General features: G+C 31.5%; 1 protein-coding gene across 1 annotated transcript; it reads left to right on the top strand.

The window, feature by feature from the left end:
* The first annotated feature begins 554 nt into the window (after window positions 1-554).
* LOC144853930 (uncharacterized) lies at window positions 555-21098 on the top strand. Its single transcript, XM_078711797.1, has 3 exons — window positions 555-609; window positions 2617-6766; window positions 19215-21098. Exon 2 carries the CDS (start codon window positions 2776-2778, stop codon window positions 6745-6747), a length of 3972 nt encoding a protein of 1323 aa, XP_078567923.1. The 5' UTR covers window positions 555-609; window positions 2617-2775; the 3' UTR covers window positions 6748-6766; window positions 19215-21098.
* The last annotated feature ends 194 nt before the right edge of the window (window positions 21099-21292 follow it).

Here is a 21292-nt window from a genome sequence, read left to right on the forward strand (position 1 = left end):
TCATGTTCACTGCAGCTCCCGGTACCGGTATATTATATATTTGAAAAAAAGTTTCAAAAACCAGCAGTTTCCATTATGATTAGTATACCGTTAGTCTTTCAGAATGAATTTTAATTCGATTTGGATTTTGTTTTTATTTTAATGATTATTATATTATTAGTAGGCCAAGTTGAATAATTGTAACTAGACTTGAACTTGTCACATCCAACCAAAATAGTAATGTTGTTTCACATAAGAAAAGATGAAAGGGGCAAAGAATGTTGGGTAACATTAAAAAAATTATTATTATTATTTCACTAAATAATACAAATTATACGGTCTGCATCTTGCGGAGTAGTCTAGTCAGAGCATGGAACTATATTATAGTTCCATGGTCGGAGCTTGATATTTTGGAATAATACATTTAAATGGCGCCCTCGCTAGACTGAATGTTTCTCTGCATGCTGTGTGTTTATTATTGTTTTTCAATCAAGAGGGCGGGATACGAAGTGTCGTATAGTTTGTGTGTAGTGTTGTTTTGTCTCATGAAAATATTGTCGTCAGACGTTTATTTGTTACTTTATACGTCATTGAACATTTTGTGAGCCGTGAAATCGAATAAATCTAACGGTTCGTGGACCTTTTTATACATTTTTAATCTTAAAAATAACGTAGATACCAGCGTAGAATACAGGTACGCCCTTACTTAGCCGACAGGTTGATGCTAACCCACCGTACTAACAAGTCAACAGATCGTGTCAGGCAGTGATGTTGACCGGTAAAAGATGGGGAGATGATCAGCTGATGTTGATGTCTGCATGTGATGGTAGCGGAGGCTCTTACAAGGCTTAAATCGGTAAGAAACCCATTTATTGTTAACTTAACTCTAATAATAAGATTAAAATATGTACTCAGCTGTTCTTATTGTTACATACTTATACTCTCTGGTATTAATTCTAGCAGCAGAAAGGCAGGAGGAGTGACTGCCTGTCTATCTATTGTTGTTGCATATAATATAAATAGAACATGTACTCAACCCCAAAGGGCAATTCTAGCAGGTGAGGGGGTGTTTTTTAGACCAGGTGTCATAAGGAAATAGATTTGCAGAGATGATAAACAGTCGTGACCAGCCGAGCGTAAACAAACAAAAATAACATATCGTTTTCAGGGGATTTAAGACACCATGTTAATTTAAAAATCCATAGCAAAAATCGTCTATGAATGTGCTTAAACTAATTTTAATAAGCACTAAGTCCAGTAGTATTCAGTCCTACTTGAATTAAATTGAATATCATATTGAAAATTGAACGTCATTTTAAATTTATACTGAAGTTCTGCCGGTGGAGAAATGTGTACTTTTTCCAATGATAAACATCCATAGTTAATATTTTGGTAAAAACCAGCAGAAAATTGCTGGTTGAATACGACATTCACATGTGCATATTCAAGACTATACAGCCTAGCACCTTAATATAATTCATTTATTTCATTTCATTAATTACTTCACTAAATTAAAAGATCTTAAAGTCTTGCAATAGCCATCTTTGAGTTAATTTTCTCAATATGAATTTAACAAAATGGACATTGGTCAATAATACCATTTGATAAATTAATTTCTGTGTGGTCACTGACCGTATTAAGAGTGACTAGGCAAATGTAATTGAACAAAACTGTACAATTCAAAGACACAACATAATGAATCATTTTGTACAAATTTTGTGTTTGTTCATTAAAAAAAAGAAAGAAATTCATCATTTGCAATCACTTTCAAACAGTGACCAGATCAGTACAAACCTTAATTTTGAAATAGTCAGTGTCTGGTATTTTAGAGAAAGTTGAGTTTGGCAAGCTGCTGTACTAACTAATATGTTTAAAATAGTATTTTCAATAGTACAGTATTTATTTATTTTAATTTAATAAAGAAAAATAAAATAATGCGTATAATAACATTTTTTTCAGAATTTAGTAGAGTGCACATCTGTTAATATTTTCACAATTATTAAGATATAAAATAAATATTTATTTGCAATGTTGTCTGATAGAGAAGAATTCTCTCTTCTCAAAAAATTGTTTAGGTTGAATTATACTCCACTGGATCTGTAGCGGTCGTTGTTGTTTATCTCCACATACTGTACTCAATTTCTAGAAAAAAGATTTATAGTACAGTACATTAAATGTAGAAAATTGAAAATGTACAATGATTTCTGTTTATTTTGTGTAGTTACTAGTACTTTGATATTTGAGAAGTTCTCAATCAATTATCATTGGGTTGAAATATGTGTCACTTTGTTTACTTAGTTTATTGTACTTTAGTATTTAATAGTCTATGTCCACATCTCAACAAAAGTTTGTGTAATTTTGTCATGAGTTCCTGTTCAAAGGTTCTCACAAGTGTCCGTTGGAATCGTCCATTTTGATCAGTTCAATTTTAAATAATAGTTTGATACAAACAATGGTTGTATGTGATTACTGGTATATCTAATCACACCTTTTATGTAAATGGAAGTTTCCATTTTAGGAGTTTTCTCAATTTGAATTTTGAACATCATCCAATTGGAAGGATAGAATCTTTTAAAGTTGAATGCACAAATGCAATAGAATCTATTGTTAACGTTGATTCTCATCTTTTGTTCACAGATCATGTGAAGGAAGGAAGACCAGTGGATGAATAGTGAAATTAATGAACAGATGTTAATTATTATCAATTGCTGAATGAACCATATTCAATGGTTGGTGGTAGACTGCTGTGATACAAGTATTTTTTAACGATATGAGCTAGAATATATCAGCTTTATTATGGCTTTCGACGATGACACCGTCAAGAGAAAGACTCCTCTTCAAGTGGTGAATAAAAGTCCGAATTTTTTCCGTCGGAATACTTCAAGCCAACCGCGGAAACGAACCGCAGCTGAGCAACTGTTTCAAGGTAGAGGAGATCATACCATTTTTGCACGGGGTGGTGAGAATGAAAATAGTTTGAATATGAGTCACAACAGAGTAGAATATTTTAACAAGAATAAGAAAAGTCTTGGAAGTAAAACCGTACCAGTACAAGATTCACAAAGTAACAAGGTTCAGGATGATATTGGTTTGATTGAATCTAGACAGAGAAGCCGAAGACAACAACAACAAAGAGAGAAGATGCATCGAGCAAGAAGTGTTGAACGTCCTCACGTAGAATCACGGCTCGTTATAACAACGTTCTCTTCAGATGACTCGGATAATGAAATCCAAAGTGACCAATGCAACGATAATTTAAATAACATTCCATCCGGAAGAGTTTTCAACAGGATTACGTTCTTTTCAAACTCCAACGAAAAATTAACCAATAAACCGAGTGCAATTAAATATGACCAGCGTATAAGTTCAGAGACAGGTAGCAACATTGAAAAGAGCCACCATGCTAAGCCAAGCAGCCCAAAGAAACCTCCAACACCACCTAAACCACTTGGATACTCTTTAAGAATTAGCCATGGTAAGGAGAACCAGAAAGAAACTAACAACATCACAGGAACACAAAGAAAAAAAGAAACTGGATATCATATACAGCAGAACGACTATGTTAGTACTCAAGAAAATAATAATTCATTTGAAGCCATGAACCACGAGAGGCATAGAAGAGTAATTGAAGCGAAGCCTTTATTCCCAACGAGCAAAAGCAGTACCTCAAATCGCACTATACAACATCATGATAAAATAATGTTGAAATCTGATCAAAGTGGTATTGGTAACTCTGTACTAAGTAGTGCTAAGAACAGGCTGGCAAAGAACGATCACAATGCTGTCAAGGCACTGTCAATAGATCTTACACATTCCAATGTAGAAACAACGTCAAAGTTAAGTGTTGCCGAAAGACTTGGAGTTAGCACTCAATCAAAAAATGAGGGCGAACGGAAAATGGTTGCAAGTCATAGCTTCCATTATTTTCCATCTGATAAAACAATCGATAACAAACCTGAAATATTAAATAAACCATCTCAGGTTTCTGGTGGTTTTGTTAAGAAACATGTAAGACAGAGATCTGCACCTGATGCAAACACCTGGTTAAATCCTGATGCATCTCCATATATTGTTAGACCTATCAAAGACGACAATAGTATAGTATCACAACATAGTGCATATTCTGGAGATTTTCCAAGAAAGTCAATCAAGCAGGAATCATCTTCTTCCGTGAAACTTGGCATTCATACTAGTGATGCTCGACACCAGAGAAAATCACCAGAAACTGTTGAGATTTACAATCCATCAAATACTTCAACAAAACCTAAGATTCCAGAAAAGCCGAAAAAACCTATAATCCTTAAAAAACCGCTGAATGAAAATGTATTAAAAAGAATACAACATAAAAATGTGATGAAAACGGGATTTAATTCAAGAAAAAATAATGAAGTGATACAAATCAAATCTGATGAATTTGGAAGAGCTGGTACAAAACCAAGTATTATGCCCTCTACTAATATCAAGGACATGGACTTTACTATTACAAAACAGGACAATGATACAATATCATCACATAGAGAAAAAGATAAATATCAGGCATATTCTAAGACTAATGAGAAATCAGCGGATGGTCATTACGGCATTCATTCTAGCAATGCCAAACAATATTTAGTAACACAAAAATCAAAATTCACCAAACAGTACAAACCAGTCAGATTTCAACCGAGAAGAAAGTCTTCCACTTTGTCAACTTCTTCCAGTATTCGCTCTGACATCTCGCATGAGAATTTGGAAAATGGTAAACAGATAAAAGATTTGAGGCACGAAGCTAATGTAGGAGATACATCAGTTGATAATGATAATCAATTTACATCTCATAGGTCAATAACTTCAAATGAACTCAAAACAACTGTCAAACCAGGTGATGTTGATGGATGTACAAATGATATCAATTGGAAGATATTAAGGTCAACTACAGGTCAAGTGCTGGAGGCTAATGAGCCGAAATTTAATTACGGTTTAAAACCTGCAGAATTAAAAACCGTGAAAGGACAAGAAGGTAATGAATACCAGCACCAATCACATTTTCCGCCTTCAAAAGTTTTTAATGAATATTCATTATCTGGAGTCAGTCAAGCAAGCAAAAGTAAGTCATCCATGAAACCATTAGCTTTTAGTCTGAGACATAAGCCTTATGAATATTCATTACCATTGGATGCTGATTTGACAGGAAACCCAACCAAGCAATACACTAGTGTAGCTCCTCCCACAAGAAGTGAATCAAATCCTGCATGTTTTACTGAGAAAGAAAACGATTGGAGAATTCAAGCTCATGAATATTCAACAGTAAATAGTAAGCCAACAGATAGAAATGTACTGGTATCAGATTGTGGTAATGTTGTTCCAAGTTTAGACCAGGAAGGAAGGATAAAACAAATCACATCTACAGGCCAGAATAGTGCCTCAACTATTCAAGTTTCTAGGCCAACCTGTCCTCAACATAAAACATCTTATAGTTCTCTTAGCCAGACTGACTACGAACAAGATATTAAAATGGATCGTTTCTTTCGACCTGTTGTGAAACGTGTTAATAGTTGGAATGATCATGTTTCCAGAGAGCGACGGAGAGAAAAGGATTCTAAGGATTTATACAAAAAAGCATTGAAAGAAAATAAGCAAAAACTTGTTCATAATCAACAATGCAAGAAAATTTCAAATACAGAAGCAGAAAAACAAGAAAATGTATATAGGAAAGATACTACTACTAATGTGCAATTTTGTAACACTAAGAATGTGGATAATAAACCCACCGCTAAAGAATTGCTGATTATTAGAAAAACTGTTGAAGGTAATAATAATCGTGATGTATTTAAAACAGAACTTTCTGATGAAGTTAAAGTTGTTTGTCCAAGTCGTTATACTCAACCGCAGCATACCACTCAGAACACGCAACGTAATATAGAGGCTGAGAAAAATGAACTTAAAACAAGACAAGCAAGTATAGATGAAGTACACGAGGTGTTATCCAAGTTAAACTCCTCCAACAACCCACCTTCACCCAAACATTCCACTTCGCCAAGTATGGGTAGTAGTACCAAAAACATGTGTCATAGTTCTGGTGTTGTATCTCATAGTATTGGAACGTCAGATCTAAGTCGTGAGATGTCCACTAACAAGCCTACCTCAAGTAAGAACAACAGTCCAGATTCCGTTTTTGTAGAAGATAATGTTCAGGTTTTGTCAACTGAAAGCGTTGTAGAAGCTACAATGATGTCTGTTATGAGACATGATGAACAATCTGCCATGAGAGTCAGACGCAACTCAAAGGAATTACTAGAAAAAAGAAATAGTGGAAAAAGGAAAGAAAAACCTCAATTTCTTGATTTAAAATCTGTTGAAGAAAAACCTGATAGTGGAAGTAATCATAATTCTTTAAAACGGAAGCAACATTTAATGCGACGAAACTCTTGGGGTTCGTCATCGGACGTCAGCACACCGCAAGTTGCTACGCCGTCGCGCCATAGCTCACTGACAGAGTTGGACACGTTTTTTGATCAGATGGGTCTTGATGATAATGTGTTGTTTACTGCACAATCTCCACATGAACTTGATGATGTCTTTCACACGATGTATATGGCGGCAATAAACGATGATCATGTCGATGCCGACTCGGATGTCATGTCAGAAGGTAGTCGAGTCAGTGAAAGTGGACTAACCAAAAAGTTAAAGAAGATTCCAGATAACACTTCATCAATAATTACACGCAATGCTAAAGTCATAAAATGGTTGTGCCAGGTGAAGAAAGCCAAGACTCAACTCTCAAAATGAAAAGTTACAAAACTGGTAAGTTTTTCATTTTTGTTTCCATTTTTTTAGTAAGAAATGTTTAAACAGTTTTAATTCCACACACAGCATTGAATAATCTTTCAACTAAAAATAGATTACCATATACTGTAGTGTACCCTTATTATTATGAGAATATTTTATACTGCATACATCACATTAGCATAAAGTTATGATAAAGTGTAGTAAACCCCTACAATTCTGCAGTGCAATTTGCATTCAGTAAAACATTTTTTTTGTATTTTGAATTACCACAATACAGTATTTTATTATCATGTTTGTTTTCATGTATGAATTATTTTCAGTTGCTTCCATAATTTGCATAACATTCTATAAGTATTAAGAACATTCTGTCTCTTTGGCAAATGTTTCATTTAATTTATATCTAACATAAATTTATAGCTATCATTTACACATTTGATGAAAGTGGCACAAGTAATGCAAGGCTGATATATCTTCTTCGTTGTTCAGTAAATGGAGTAGGATTTAACATGTTTTCAACAAACTAGTAGACTATACTGTTATTGAATTTCCACTTTGTTTAAACTCACTGTACACAATTTTAAAAGCGTGCTAAGTCTTTTTCTGTTTGTAATGCTAATAACACTCTCTGCTCTCCATAAAAATGAAATGCAATTATTATAATTGTGTATTGTGAATGGTAGTAAAGTCATTGATGCAAATCTGTAGGTTAGCCCACTACAAATAGAGAGTCAAAAGTAGTGAGTGAGAGGTATTCTTTGTTCGTTCTGGTGATGAGTATCTATTCAAATACTTTAATATAATTATCTGTTTGTTTGTGAGAGTCACCCATGACTTGTTGCCTGTCATCCGTTCCACCATAGGTTACAATGCCAACCATCATCCTGGTAAAGATAGGAAGTTACTGAAGCCAATACAGGAAACTTATAAGCTTTTGTTTAACAATCATTAAGCCTTTATCTTTATGATAGTCCCCTCTAACCGTGCTATAGAACTGTATCAAACTTCCGCTGTAGGTAAATTACATTACATGCCGTACTTTATACCTTGTTTAAGAGCTTCATCGGTGATAGAATCTTCATAATGTTACATAATTACCATCAAATTGTCCATATTAAATTGCAAATTGTTTTAAAAACCTAAAGTTTATTAGGTTGTTATTCTGAAATATGAATGAAACAATGATAAGTATGCTATAAATTGAAATGAAAAAGTTTTTTTACTAAAAAAGGAATTGTATTAAATTAAGCAGCAACCATACACATCTTTTTCAATTTTCTTTATTTTGTTGTTCAAATCAGTTTACAGTTTTTCCCAATATAATAATATACTGTAGTGTATGACTACTAACCATCATGTACAGTTGATTATATTTAAATAATATAGTACAGTATAAACCTTTCTCCAAATGAGAGTAAAATCATTGATTCAACATTTCAATCTTTATTGGATCATCATCACAAATGTAGAGTATACATTGTTTTATAAGCAATATTGTGTACAATAATTTAACGACGTCATCAATTATAGATAAATAGAACAATCTGTCTTTAGTAATTTATGAGTGACTAATAAATGATGGTGAATAATAGATGAAAGGCAGAAATAACTCAATGAAATAAGGATTACAAAGTGGCTACTAATTATAATTGATTAATGAACAAATATCTAATTATACATTTACTCAGGGCATTGACATCAAGGGTACAGCGGATTATTGTAACAACAAAACCTATTAAACATCCCAAGGGAAGAATACATGTAATCCCTTTCTCATGGATTTGTACACTGCACTTGAAATGACAAATTACAAAGCAAAATACTAGAAAAACAAAGGAAATGATATTTACTAAAATCAACGAATAGGAAGTGAACCTGGTTTGATACCTGTCATGCAGGAATAGCACTTCTCTAAATGTTAAAGGTCAAATATTATGTAATTTTTGTGTTTTTAAAATTAAAAGATATTGCTGCCCAAAACAAAAATTAAAATCTTAGGTTAGGCATATTTCTATCTACTATACCTTAACTTTAACAAAAGTTAAAACAACAAATAACCAGGTACTTTTTAATTATCAAATTCCATGAAACAACCAAACTAGCTAGACAAATATTCTAGCACTCCAATCACAAGTACAATTGGAGACTTTTAAATTACTTTCAGCAGTGTATTTTGACTCTATACATTTTCTTTAAAGAGAAAAGAAATAAATGTTATATTGAATTGGTTTTGTATTTGTTTATATTTATTTTATTGCCTGTTTGTCCTCTTTCTGTACTAATCTTTAACAAGCAAGTAACATAGACCTATGATTAATCATTGCTTTTGCAAATATTCAATTTATTAGCAAAACCAAGAAGGTTTTTTTTTTATTTTTAGAAAGTACTGAATACTTTGAAATATTTTTGTTCAACAACAACCAATGAGATTCAAATATTTAGAATTAATCTAGAAATGCCAGTTATGTGTATAGCCTGTTTTCAGCAATTGTTTTTCTTTGTCATGCCATATATATTAGAGCATTTCTTTTACATACTGTGTACCATCTGCTATTTTATGTTTTATTTCCACACATTCATTGTTTGTGGATCTCCAATCAATCAAATAAATTTTATTAAAAAAAAACATACCTTATCAAAAGCTATGGAAAATGGAGCTCAAAATAATAAAAACTTTTAAACAGAGACCCTAATAAAAACAATAATACTTCATGTTTAAAAAAAGACAGTAATCAGTGATAACAACAATAAAAGCAAATTCAAAAATAACTTTAAGGAAGATGATAATTAATATGGAAATGTAACTTAAATTATTTATTATTTACACTAGTTTCAAATGGTTATGTGGATAAAAACTGCAATATATCATTCTATCCAACCATAATAATCTACAAGTCAAATCTTATATAGGTTACCTGTCAGACAATTACATTAACTAGTATATGTCTACATATTTTGGTGTACATTGTACCCCTGTTTTAAGACACACAACCAAATTGGCCACCTCTGTGAATTCCAAGGCCCATAAAACAATACCTGATGGGGTTACCTAGGGTAGAACACTTCAGGACCCTGGAGTTTTAAAGAAACACCTAGGAATGTTATTGGTACAGCGATAGAGTTTGGTGAGTTTGGTAGTATCTCATTCACCCGTAGGCTTACTCTCTAACCTCTGCTTCATGATTATATACCAAATACCTGAAATGTAATTAAAATAATTTTCTTAATTAAAATTTAATGAATGTAATCATGAAACTAAATTGCCACGAAATGTAGTTTGTGAAACATAAATATACCAATTATACTGTAGCATTTGAAAAAAAAATGTAATGTTTGTGTAGGATTCTTATTATTAAGACCAACAGTATCATTGCATCACATGCCTCATAAATTTACTTAGTAACTTCTGTCTAGTTATAATTAAGATTTACTCATAGTGCAGATGTACAGGTTAATTTCAATTTTATAATATGAAAAAACGTTTATGTTGAGTCTATGATCTTTAAACAAGTCTGTATCAAAAACATTGCTAACCACTATACCTTCCTTTTGCCATATTATTATGCAGGAGGATTTTTCAAATGAGGAATCAGGAGCGCTAAATAATATTAATAAATATTAATTATAGTCTGTCAAAAATAAATATCAAAAACAAAAACTAGTTCATAATTTAATCTTACATAAAGAAACTTATTCCAGCACAAATATTGTAACGGCTAGAGTAATGTCAAATAGGAAAACACAAACCAAATATATAAATTTATTTCTTTAAAGTTTACATTCATTTTTTTGTTGTAATAAATATATTTTGTAATAATAACTTTGTACTGTAGGATGCTTCTTTGTGATGATTTATATGTTTTCATTTTATTCAAAAGATCAAATACAGTTTTCAAAGCATCTTCTGATACATCTACCCACTACTATTAAAAAAGACATAAATTTGATAATAACAATCATTTCGTGCACAACATCTTGTGATCACAGAAAGCGGCTGAACCGACATTAAATCCCAATGGGTTTTGCTGATAACACGTGCCATTTAAATGTTCTAATTCACAGCATCCATTAGCAGATCGACATTCACATTTAAATTAGAGCGGCCGGCGTCAAATCCATGTGGATTTCTTTGGTCTTCTCATTAACTATTCTCTTACTTTGGTTTTGTTGACCTACGATGAGAGGTCACCGATGTTGTTAAATTCAGATTTGATTTAAAATTTTCTAAAGTGTTAATAAGGTATAGTTTACCCCTTTGTACATCAACATCTGGAATATCTATCTAAGTATGACAAAGAATTGAATAGAAGGAAAACAAAGCATGAGGCTGTTAAATAGTTTTGCATTTTGTTGTTTTAACAATGAAATCATTGAAAGTCTTTTATTCAAGTTCATTTATTCAGCATCAATGCAGAGAAACTTTTTTCTGTGGTCGCTGTAACAAAAACACATGATACACACTCATCTACTTGACTAATAGTATTAACAGCATTGTTAATTCTTGGCTGTTTAGAGTATCTTTTACACTTGGTATCCGGGGTTAAGAAGCCTAAAACCAAACTGATCTTGAATATAAAACAGGATATGGAATGAACTTGTATTTGACCTTGTGTTGGATTTGGATTTGACCTGACCCAGGTCAGGGGCAACGCTTGAAGCCAGAGGCTAGCCAGGTGTGTCTATATAATCCTAAGCACAAGATTAACGAAAATTAATATCACTTTATTTATTTTTTTTTTTTTACTAGGATAATACACACTCATTCAAAATAATATACTGTTTCAAAGTTTGTTTGTTTATTTTTATACTGGGTGACCTCTTCAGTCTCCCAGAGGGCCCAGTTGGTGATCAGTGGCTGTGGTGTACTAATACACCGGGGTAACCCCCTACTCGTCTCGAAAGATGTACTAGGTTCTTTAAAGTGCACACGAGCCAGTTGTGTACACTGGACCTACAGTTTATAGTCCTTATCCGAGAAGACTCGTTCTACCACCAGAACCATGGAGTGAGTGAGCCTCGAACCCCTGCCAATGTTGGCTACGTAATTACGGCTCCACTGTCTTAACCGCTCGGCCACTCACTCACTACTGTATATAAAATGCATTGACAAAATTGCACATGGTAATGTATGGTGTATACTTAATTAATTGAAAATGGAAAGCTACTTTATAGTTATTGGAAAGCAGACATTTCACTTAATAATTTAGGTACATTTCATTTTAAAATTAATTTACTAGATCATCATTAAAAACAAAATTTACTGTAGTGCAGCATTATAAAACTACCCTGGGATTTTTGGGAAGTGCAAGGAACTTGAAAATATTGCACTCACCATTTAAGGTGTGAAAGGATGTAGACATCTGGTAAAGGTGTGTATTGATGACTCATGTCTAAACACAATACCTGTATTAAACAATATCATTACAGCATCGAATGTGCTTTCCCAAAAGTGGTTTTCCATATAGTCTGGTTTCCCCGAATGCAAATTCATAGTAAATACTGTACTGTACTAAATACACCTTATTTTTTGGAAAGTTGAATGTTGAATTTATGTTTCATTGCATTTTGAACTTTTATTTTTTATTTCAACTTTATTTATAGAGGGTAACCCTTCCAGCTGAGCCCGCACGGCAGCTGGAACTATATACAGTTTTACTCATATAATAGTTATCTTTGTTTGTTATGGAGATTTCTATCTCCTATGAATACAACAATGCATTGGAGGAAGGTATTTAGTTGTCTAATCAGAAAATGATTGCATCATTAACAAATAAATAATGTTGTCATGGTAACAAAGTAATCTACAGTATTATACCTAATATTTGAATAGCATTGCCTCCTATAATATGTGACTTTAATTCATTTCTTTATTCTTTAGTACATTCTTTATATGGAATACTGTATATTTCTTTTAATGAGTTAGGCCTATGTTGTGTATGTATTTTGATTTAATAGCGAGGCCTACTTTTGCATATTTCTTTATGTGTGTCCACTACTTTCTTTATTCTTAAAAATAGTTCTTGTAGTAAATTCCTTCTAAAACAGGTCATACTCGATCTTTATAAAGATTCTATAAGCAGATTTGTATATCCACAGATTTGATTATATTATAGTACATCCCTCTTCCCCCTGGTTCCTCTCGAGTCAGTGTTTATTTCAATTTCTTTTGGTATTTACTGTCAATAGTTCTTTAGCATGAATGCAATGACTCTTGGCTGTAAAGAAGTATGTTTTTCCTTGTTTACATGCTCCAACTATGTTTATTCAAGAAATACATGTTTCATTTTTAAATATCTGTTTTTCAAGACTCAGTGTACTAATTACCTGTATTAATCTGTCAATACCAGGAAGTGAGGGTTCAAAAATCAGGAGTGTCTTAATGAGTGAAGTTCAATTACACAGCAAGGATATCAATAACAATAACAGTTTGCAACAATCATTAATTTTTATTATTAACACTCCTTGCCATTTGATCAGTTGGTTGTATCATGAGCCATGCAAATTATTATTAGTGATTTAGAGGTGTTATTGTATGGTAAGCTTTTTGAGACTTTATGGCATGGTGCGACGTCTTCAATTCAATGATTTGCTTAAAGCCTTTTTTATTCAACTCGTTGAAAAGTAGCAGTCAAAACTTATGAAAAGTAATTATTTGTACAATTTATGTTATGATCATAGGACCTAAAATGAAATTATGTACAAAATCATTTGTTTCATCAGACTTTAAAAACTCTAAAGATCTGTCTACACTATCAAACGAGTTTGACAACAAAATGTGCCCAAATATATATATGACATCATCATGACCATATATGGGCACATCACATTTTTTGTGACATCAAGTTTGATAGTGCTATATTTTATTCCACTACCAGCAAATCATCTAAGTCCTCAATTTAACAGCTCTTTGTTAGCATAACATTATATCTGCTTTATCATTCCTATAATAATTTATTACATTACACAAAGAGTACAACCATACTACACATTGCCATTGTAAATTTGTTATTGTTCTTTTTTATCGGATTTCCTCTACTTATACAAGTTAAATTGTTCAGATGAGTCACTGTTAGTTACCACACCCTCAAAACACAATACGCTATATATTATTAATTGGTTTTAATTTATTATTGGCATTTCTGCTCTGTATTAGATCAATATACAAACATATTTTGTATCTCAAACAATATCAACCATCAAACTCTTCTAATAAATATAGAATGTACATATCCTACTCGTGCCATGAACCCAGTATGTTAGGAAAAAAGAAGGAAAACAGGATGCCAACTAATGTGGGCCTCTGTCTTCAATTCAAAACTAGCAGAAGTGTATCAGTTTCATAAGATGTTTCACTTGTTGATTTCTTCCATTCTTTTCCTGTTCCTCTGAGTATTGAAGAAGATGTTAATGCAGCACAAATGCAGGGGCAAATTTCACAAATAGTGTAATGCAAAAGATAGGACATCAAATTAAGTTCAGCACTTCATTTCACTACTTTTAGACCCTGTCCATCCCCCTTTTTTTTCAACATCTTGTATCTGCCACTGAAATGTGGCAAACTGTATAGTATTACTTAATTAATTACCACAAACCTGACAGTATGTCTCTAGTGTATTCACCATACAAAACTTCAGTTAATTAATTTTTATCTAATTATTATTTATTTAATCTTTCAAATGCAGTATTATCTGTAATATCTCCTTGATATTAATGTATCATTTATATTCCACTCCACTTGGTCACGCCCTTAAAGTGAAGTAAAATGATTCCATAACAACAACATGATTATTGATTATATCCATTCATCAAGGCAACCTATGATAGTATTAGTATTACTCATCGTGTATAAATTGCAAGATAATACTTGTTTGATGCGTTGTTGCTTTACACCTGTACATCTTATATCTTGTTATACTTTAAAATTAATTGGTTCTTAGTTGGTGTCCACCAATACGCAATGACTCACAGTGTTGTCAAAACACAGCATGACTTCATATCTATTTTTAAACATTTACCGCACAGTTTTGAATAATAAACTGTATTGAAGTCGCACAGTTTGAGATCCAGGATTCGCTGACTTGCAGAATATTTAGAAGTTTGAGTTCATGTTTGTCTTATCTTTGAACTACTTTTGTAACCATGGTTTTAGTATCAAATTGGAAGATATTTATTATGAATGATAACAAATAATTTACATTTATTTTATATTTAGTCCAACTGTACAGTATTTTATGAGGTTGGTCCATCCAGTAGAAATATATATTTAAACTTTTTAAACATTTACACTGTATAATCAGGAAGTTGAACTCCTGGTATAATGCTGTGGTTTACATTCTGTTACACTAACAAGAGCCCAGCTACACCTCACTAAGTTCACACAATAACAAATTGATTAGCAAATTTAACCAATCAATATATTACAAAAAAAGTGTAATTAAGTAATTAATTTGTGTTGTGAATAATTATTAAGGTGTCATCTCGGCCTAATTATTGATTTACATTATGATGTGAATCCCTCGCCAGCAATCCCGAGCCACTCAAACACGCACACACATCGTAACGCAAGCATTTCATTCTATACGCCTGTCTAATTCAAATGTGTACCTTTGGTCAGGGAAGAGTGAAATTACTTCAATTTCACTCTTCCCTGCTTTGGAAGAAGAAAATGAATCGTTAATAATGTAGATCCTTTTTATAATTATTTAAACCAATGTTAATAATTTTTTATCAATAAAATGCTAATTTTTGTTCATTACACATGTGTGTACCAAATTAAGTCCAACTTAAAAATGCAATCAATGGTGGGTTTGTTTTGATATCAGTAGGCTTCCATGCTCAAAGTTTGCATACGGTTAGACTTGCCCCAAGTCTAGTTATTTCGAGGCTTTAGATATTTGTATGAACCTGAAATCGGGCCTGTTTCAAGCTCAAGTAGTATACGTATGAAACGCCATACGTGCCAAAATAGTTATCTTTTTACTACTACCGTAATAAGTCAGAACTCCGCCTGGAACCCAAACTAGCATTCGGTATTATGTATGCGGTCCAAGGTATTATGTATGCGGTCCAAGGTGTTATAAACTTCGACAGTTTGCAAATTTCACTAGATTTGGTATGAACTTGACTTCTGGTGGTATGTCCTCCATTATATTTGCTTCCTAAACTTTTAGAGAACGTTTTCCAACACTCAATAACCATGGATTATAATATTAAGTAAATCTAATAATAATTTACATTTTCTTATAAATTAAGATTAATTATATTGGTTTAAAGCAAGTAAACATTACTCTAGCTAAGTTGATCTTACTGTAAACATACATTAATGATTTAATGTTTTGTTTGCCTAAAGTGTCCTAGACAGTAATGTGTTTGCTTTTTGGCTGATAATGATATGAATATGATGGATCAGGGAGATGCTGGATAGATATTATCTAGGAGTAATTAGTTGAAAAATAGTTCCTTTTTTCCTTGAATCGGTTGAATACTGAATTCAGTAAGAGATTTTAACCCTCTCAATTAATTCAGTAATAAAATATAGGATAAAAGGGTAACCCAAACGACCCATTTGGTGTTTATCAATATAGTTGTGTACAACTCTTTAAAATAATCTAAACTAGTTAGTCAATCAACATTGCAAAATTAAGACTGCAGTGTATCCTAAAGCTGAAAATGGATGTTAAGCATCAACTAAGCATCAACTAACATACAATCTAAACTGAAAATAAAGATGAGATTATGAAGAGATTGATCAATACCTTCAAAACATAAACATGTTATTGAAAGAAAACTATTATAATATAACCTTGTATTGAATCAATCACAAACTAAATGACTATCTCGTCTTTATTAATTCATAACAATACCCTTGTCTAGATAATCTTCACTCGTCCAACTGAGCATGTGCGGTTCAATCACGGTCGTTGATCCGTGGAATATTCTTTCTGCAAATCGTAATTGAATTTTAACTGTCATGTACAATTAGTAATTTTGTAAGGGTTTGAGACTTGAAATACTTTGTCAAATGGCTTGTGTTTTTCCTCCTACTCTTCTTCTAGTCTTAATTGCTTTGTTATGGGTCTACAGTGCTTTCTTATTTTATTATTTAAGATCAAACTTTCTACATTAATATTATCTTCTTGCCAAGAACTTACTGTTTTGTATTTTTTTTGGTGTAAATTTTGCAAGAGCTTATGTCTAAAACATGTTCAGTGTAGCAAAACAAATGAAATTGTACAACAACTGCGTATTATCCATTGATTTATCCTACTTCCTTGAATGACATTCTGTCCTGATGAACATTGAACCAAATAAAATGTAGGCTACAGCTTATTAAACTTGACAAACAGTTGCTTTGTGTTGTTCATAACTCATTATACAGACACCTCTAATTTAGCCTGCATTTAATTGCATCAAATGTCCTAAGTATTCATACTTTACTGTTATACTTAATACTGCAATATGCATTTTAAGATTTACTAAGTGGTTCCTGAAAAGAAGGGAGGATTATCTTGGCTTATTTTTTACTTTAGGCTGCGGCAGGACAATCCTGGTAGGTTTTGTTGTCGTCTTCCACAGAAGATATCAAAATACAACCGTAAAACAGGACAATGTCCAATTAAATAATATTGTCATCGTAAACCTTGTAAAGCATAATAAATTACAGACCTACTTCTTTTATTTGTTTCCGGAATCCAATTAAGAACAGATTTTAAACAAATGATTATTGATGTGAAGATTGTATTAATTAACTGGGTTGATAATTAGAAGAAGATAGTATCAGTATCAACAGGGAGTTACAACTCCCTGCTATCAATATTTGATGGTGATTAATAAAGCTTATCAGTTTCTTGTGAATTCATAGAAGAATTCTCAAAATGTTTTTCAGTCGCTTTATAGGGAGTACCCTTGTTTTATTCTTTTCATGTTTTAACATATTTTAGAAGAAAGCAAAATAATAGAAGTTACTAAATTTACATTTTTACTATTTACTTTATTTCCCAATAATTATTTCTCACATAAAAATTTCATTTCTACCATAGGCCTTCATTATTCTTTATATTGCAGCTAGAGTGTAAACACTTCATTGCAATATAATGTATTTCACTTCCTGTTAGACCCTGGGAAAGGTCAATTCAAGGTCAAGCACACTGTATTCTTTTATTATGAATTCCTATAGCCATTTTTATTAAACTATAGTTACTTATTATTGTATATTTATTCCTCATTCTAACAATCTTTCCATGTTATACACTTGCTTACTCGCAATCTTACCCTATTGTAGTTCATAAAATGCTAAATTAGGATGCGAGTACAGAGTGCATCTATAAATGGTTTCTGTGCGCTCACTTGCCTGGGGTATTTTGACGAGAACTCTGTGAAAACATTGATGTAACATGAAGTGTGGCAGACAGCTATGCAGGAAGGTAGCTCCTTAATTGAATCATATCATGGTATTGTGATGGCAAACCAGACAGGTGACATGAGTCAAAGGTTCACAGCCCAGGCATGCAATTCATAATGAAAATGATATTATACAGAGATTGTTTATTTATGTACAAATAAATAATCATCAAATTGGAGTTGATTACACTAGGCTACTAGGTAAACTGATACTGAGTTTAAAACTATTTTTGACACAAATTCACAAAAAATCAGATCGTTTTTAAATTTATCAAAGGGACATTAAACTTTTAAATCAATTTTAAATGAATGAATGTAGCTGCTTACAATGCTGATTATTTATCTTATTTTATACTTACGCTTATTTCATATTTATTTAAAACTTTTGTTTATTTTATTGAAACACTACAATACTTCCATATTTTATTTACCCAGTGTTGTACAATACTTTCATAATATTCATTATTGTTTGCATTTTCATAATTATTATCACAAACCTCATTACAATTTATAGTTCAATCAATATCAAATACTGTAAGTTGTAACACAATACAAAGCAAAAAATGAAAATAAATAATTCACTTATGTAAGTGAATCACTAACTACCAAAGCCAATTAACGTTGATCAATAATAACTGTGATTTATTATATCAGCAATACCAGCTTTCTACATTTTGTCTTCAGATCTCAAATTTACACTGCCACATTCCTCCTTGTTATAACCATAATCCTTCAAAGCAACGAAACTCTTTGATTTTTATTGAATGTTGCCAATTTTATTCAATTTAATTTAATTTATTTCCACAATATAATAACATACAGGATAATAAATACAATGAAGTAATCATGTGAGAGTGTCATATAAGTCAGAAAGACTTTAAGTTTGACCCATTATAGTCATAAGTTTTATCTTTTATGAAAATTTTACGTTATTTGATGTTTAATGTATTGTGGTACATGCTTAGTTTTTTTTCTGTATAGAGCCTCTCTGCTGTTAGAGCTACATTTTGAAATAAAGTTCTTGAATGAATAAATAAATAATTTCATAAATTTTTTTTGTATCTTTGCAGAGTGACATTGTTGTAATGGAGTAAATGTCTACTTTAAGATACCGTCCGCCGACTGTTGGATGCACTTGTTCACATCAATGTACAGTAGGCTACATCATTCTTCATTCGTAACTACGGGAGAATTCACATAGATTCACGAGAGAGAGAAAGCAATACAATCAATGCATATTGAAATCTAAACAGCTGATTTATAGCCGCACTAATGCAAGCAGAGGATAGTAACTATATGAAGTTGAATTGCAAATGAAACCATCAAAACGCTTCTTAGATTGACTGAAGAGTTCATTGCACCTGGTTGCCATGGTGATATTGCAATGCATGTAGGGACATCCATAATTGACCTGTTTCAATATCATAGAATACATTGCTTTACAAATATAATTGTAAACAGTGAATATAAGTATATACACTGTAACTAATGAATACTATGTAACAAGTATTTCAATGATTATCTTCACAATGTGTAAAATTGTATTAATTTTTAAAATGCAATTTTACCCAAAATATTATATTCTCAAATCTGTTTATCAGTATTTTATAAATATTATAAAATATTATATTCTCAGATGTCAGATCTGTTTATCAGTATTTTATACTTTCTATGATATCAAAATGCTAAATCAAACTGTAGTATAATATTGTACATTTAACAAAAAGAATGAAAGTCAAATTTGCTGCATTATAAAAATGTATAATATATGAAAATGATGTTATTTGCATATAAATAAAATATTGTAAATATCTAGATTAAATCAACATTTAAAATGTTTAATTAATGTTAATTTTTATTGGAATATTTGCACTGGAATAATCATACAATCATTAAGCACTCACAACCATGTTTTAGTGTTGTAGGTAAAGTACCATAAAGTATTTAATTTTTTTTTCAAATTAGACTGCAATGTATTAACTCAGTGATAGATTGATAAAATACATATCCATTAAAATTAATTTTTTACAAGTTAAAGTTCAATTTTTTAATATCAACCTAATTTTTATTTGTTGTTTAAAAATATAAAATTCTTTAAATTATTTATTTATGAATAGGCCTATTACTGTTTATGTTCTTGTCATTGAAAATGTTATATAATGTTGTAACCACAAATGCCCATCAAAATTAAACATGAAATGCCATTTTGGATAAATGATATTTTACTGTCTGTCAGGCATTTGAAGATGTCTTGAAAAGAAAACTTTTAGAACTAGTAATTTTACACTTTTGTAGCAATGAAATAAAATGATATTAAAGTTTAAAATATCTAATATAATCACTAATATTATAGACATGCTAGAATATCATTAGTGAAAGTGTTTCCATTAAATTGATTTCACTTAAGTACCCTGAAGCATTTAAGAAATATTAAGTACATATACTGTACTTGCTTTATTGTTTTTGAACTATTTATTTTTGTCATAAACCAGGTTGGGTCAAACCCAGTAAGTTAAATAAATCAACATTCTTGTCATCATTACAGAATGTTGTAACATTGCTTCTGACTAAGCAAATGGAATTAACTTACACCGAATACAAAATATTACAAATTACAGCACTTGTAAGTTTAAATAGTCAAAAGTTTAAATAGTCATAAGTTTAAATAGCATAATTCATCATAGAAAGAATAACAGTTGGAATACTTTATAAACTTTGCACGTGATATTGATTTTGTGACGTCACTTTATGTGTCGCTTTTTATTTGATCTTATTGAATATCATTTTGAGAATTTATATTTATAATATTTATTACGTTTAATTTACGTTTAAATTGTTGTTTGTGTAATTGCTTACCCGCCACTATTGTCATTCAACACTGTGTTTGTTTGGTGTTTAAACTTGTATAAATAAAGATTCTGATAAAATTATAAAATATGTTAATAAAATAATTGCTAAATATTGACATCAGTAAGTTTATGTCTATTTCTTCATGGCATTTGTCACGTTTGTTACCAATACCGTCTATTATATTTAGGCCTACAACATCTAAAGCTCTGTCTACACTATCAAACTAGTTTGATTAAAAAAATGTGATGTGTCCAAATATGGTAATGATATGACATCATCATGTCCATATAGGCACACC

Source organism: Antedon bifida, chromosome 10 (genome assembly GCF_963402885.1).
Source record: "Antedon bifida chromosome 10, ecAntBifi1.1, whole genome shotgun sequence".
Taxonomy (NCBI): Eukaryota; Metazoa; Echinodermata; class Crinoidea; order Comatulida; family Antedonidae; genus Antedon; species Antedon bifida.

Excerpts from the sequence above, each read along its gene's own strand:
- LOC144853930 (XM_078711797.1), top strand. The coding sequence starts at position 2,776 with ATGGCTTTCGACGATGACACCGTCAAGAGAAAGACTCCTCTTCAAGTG.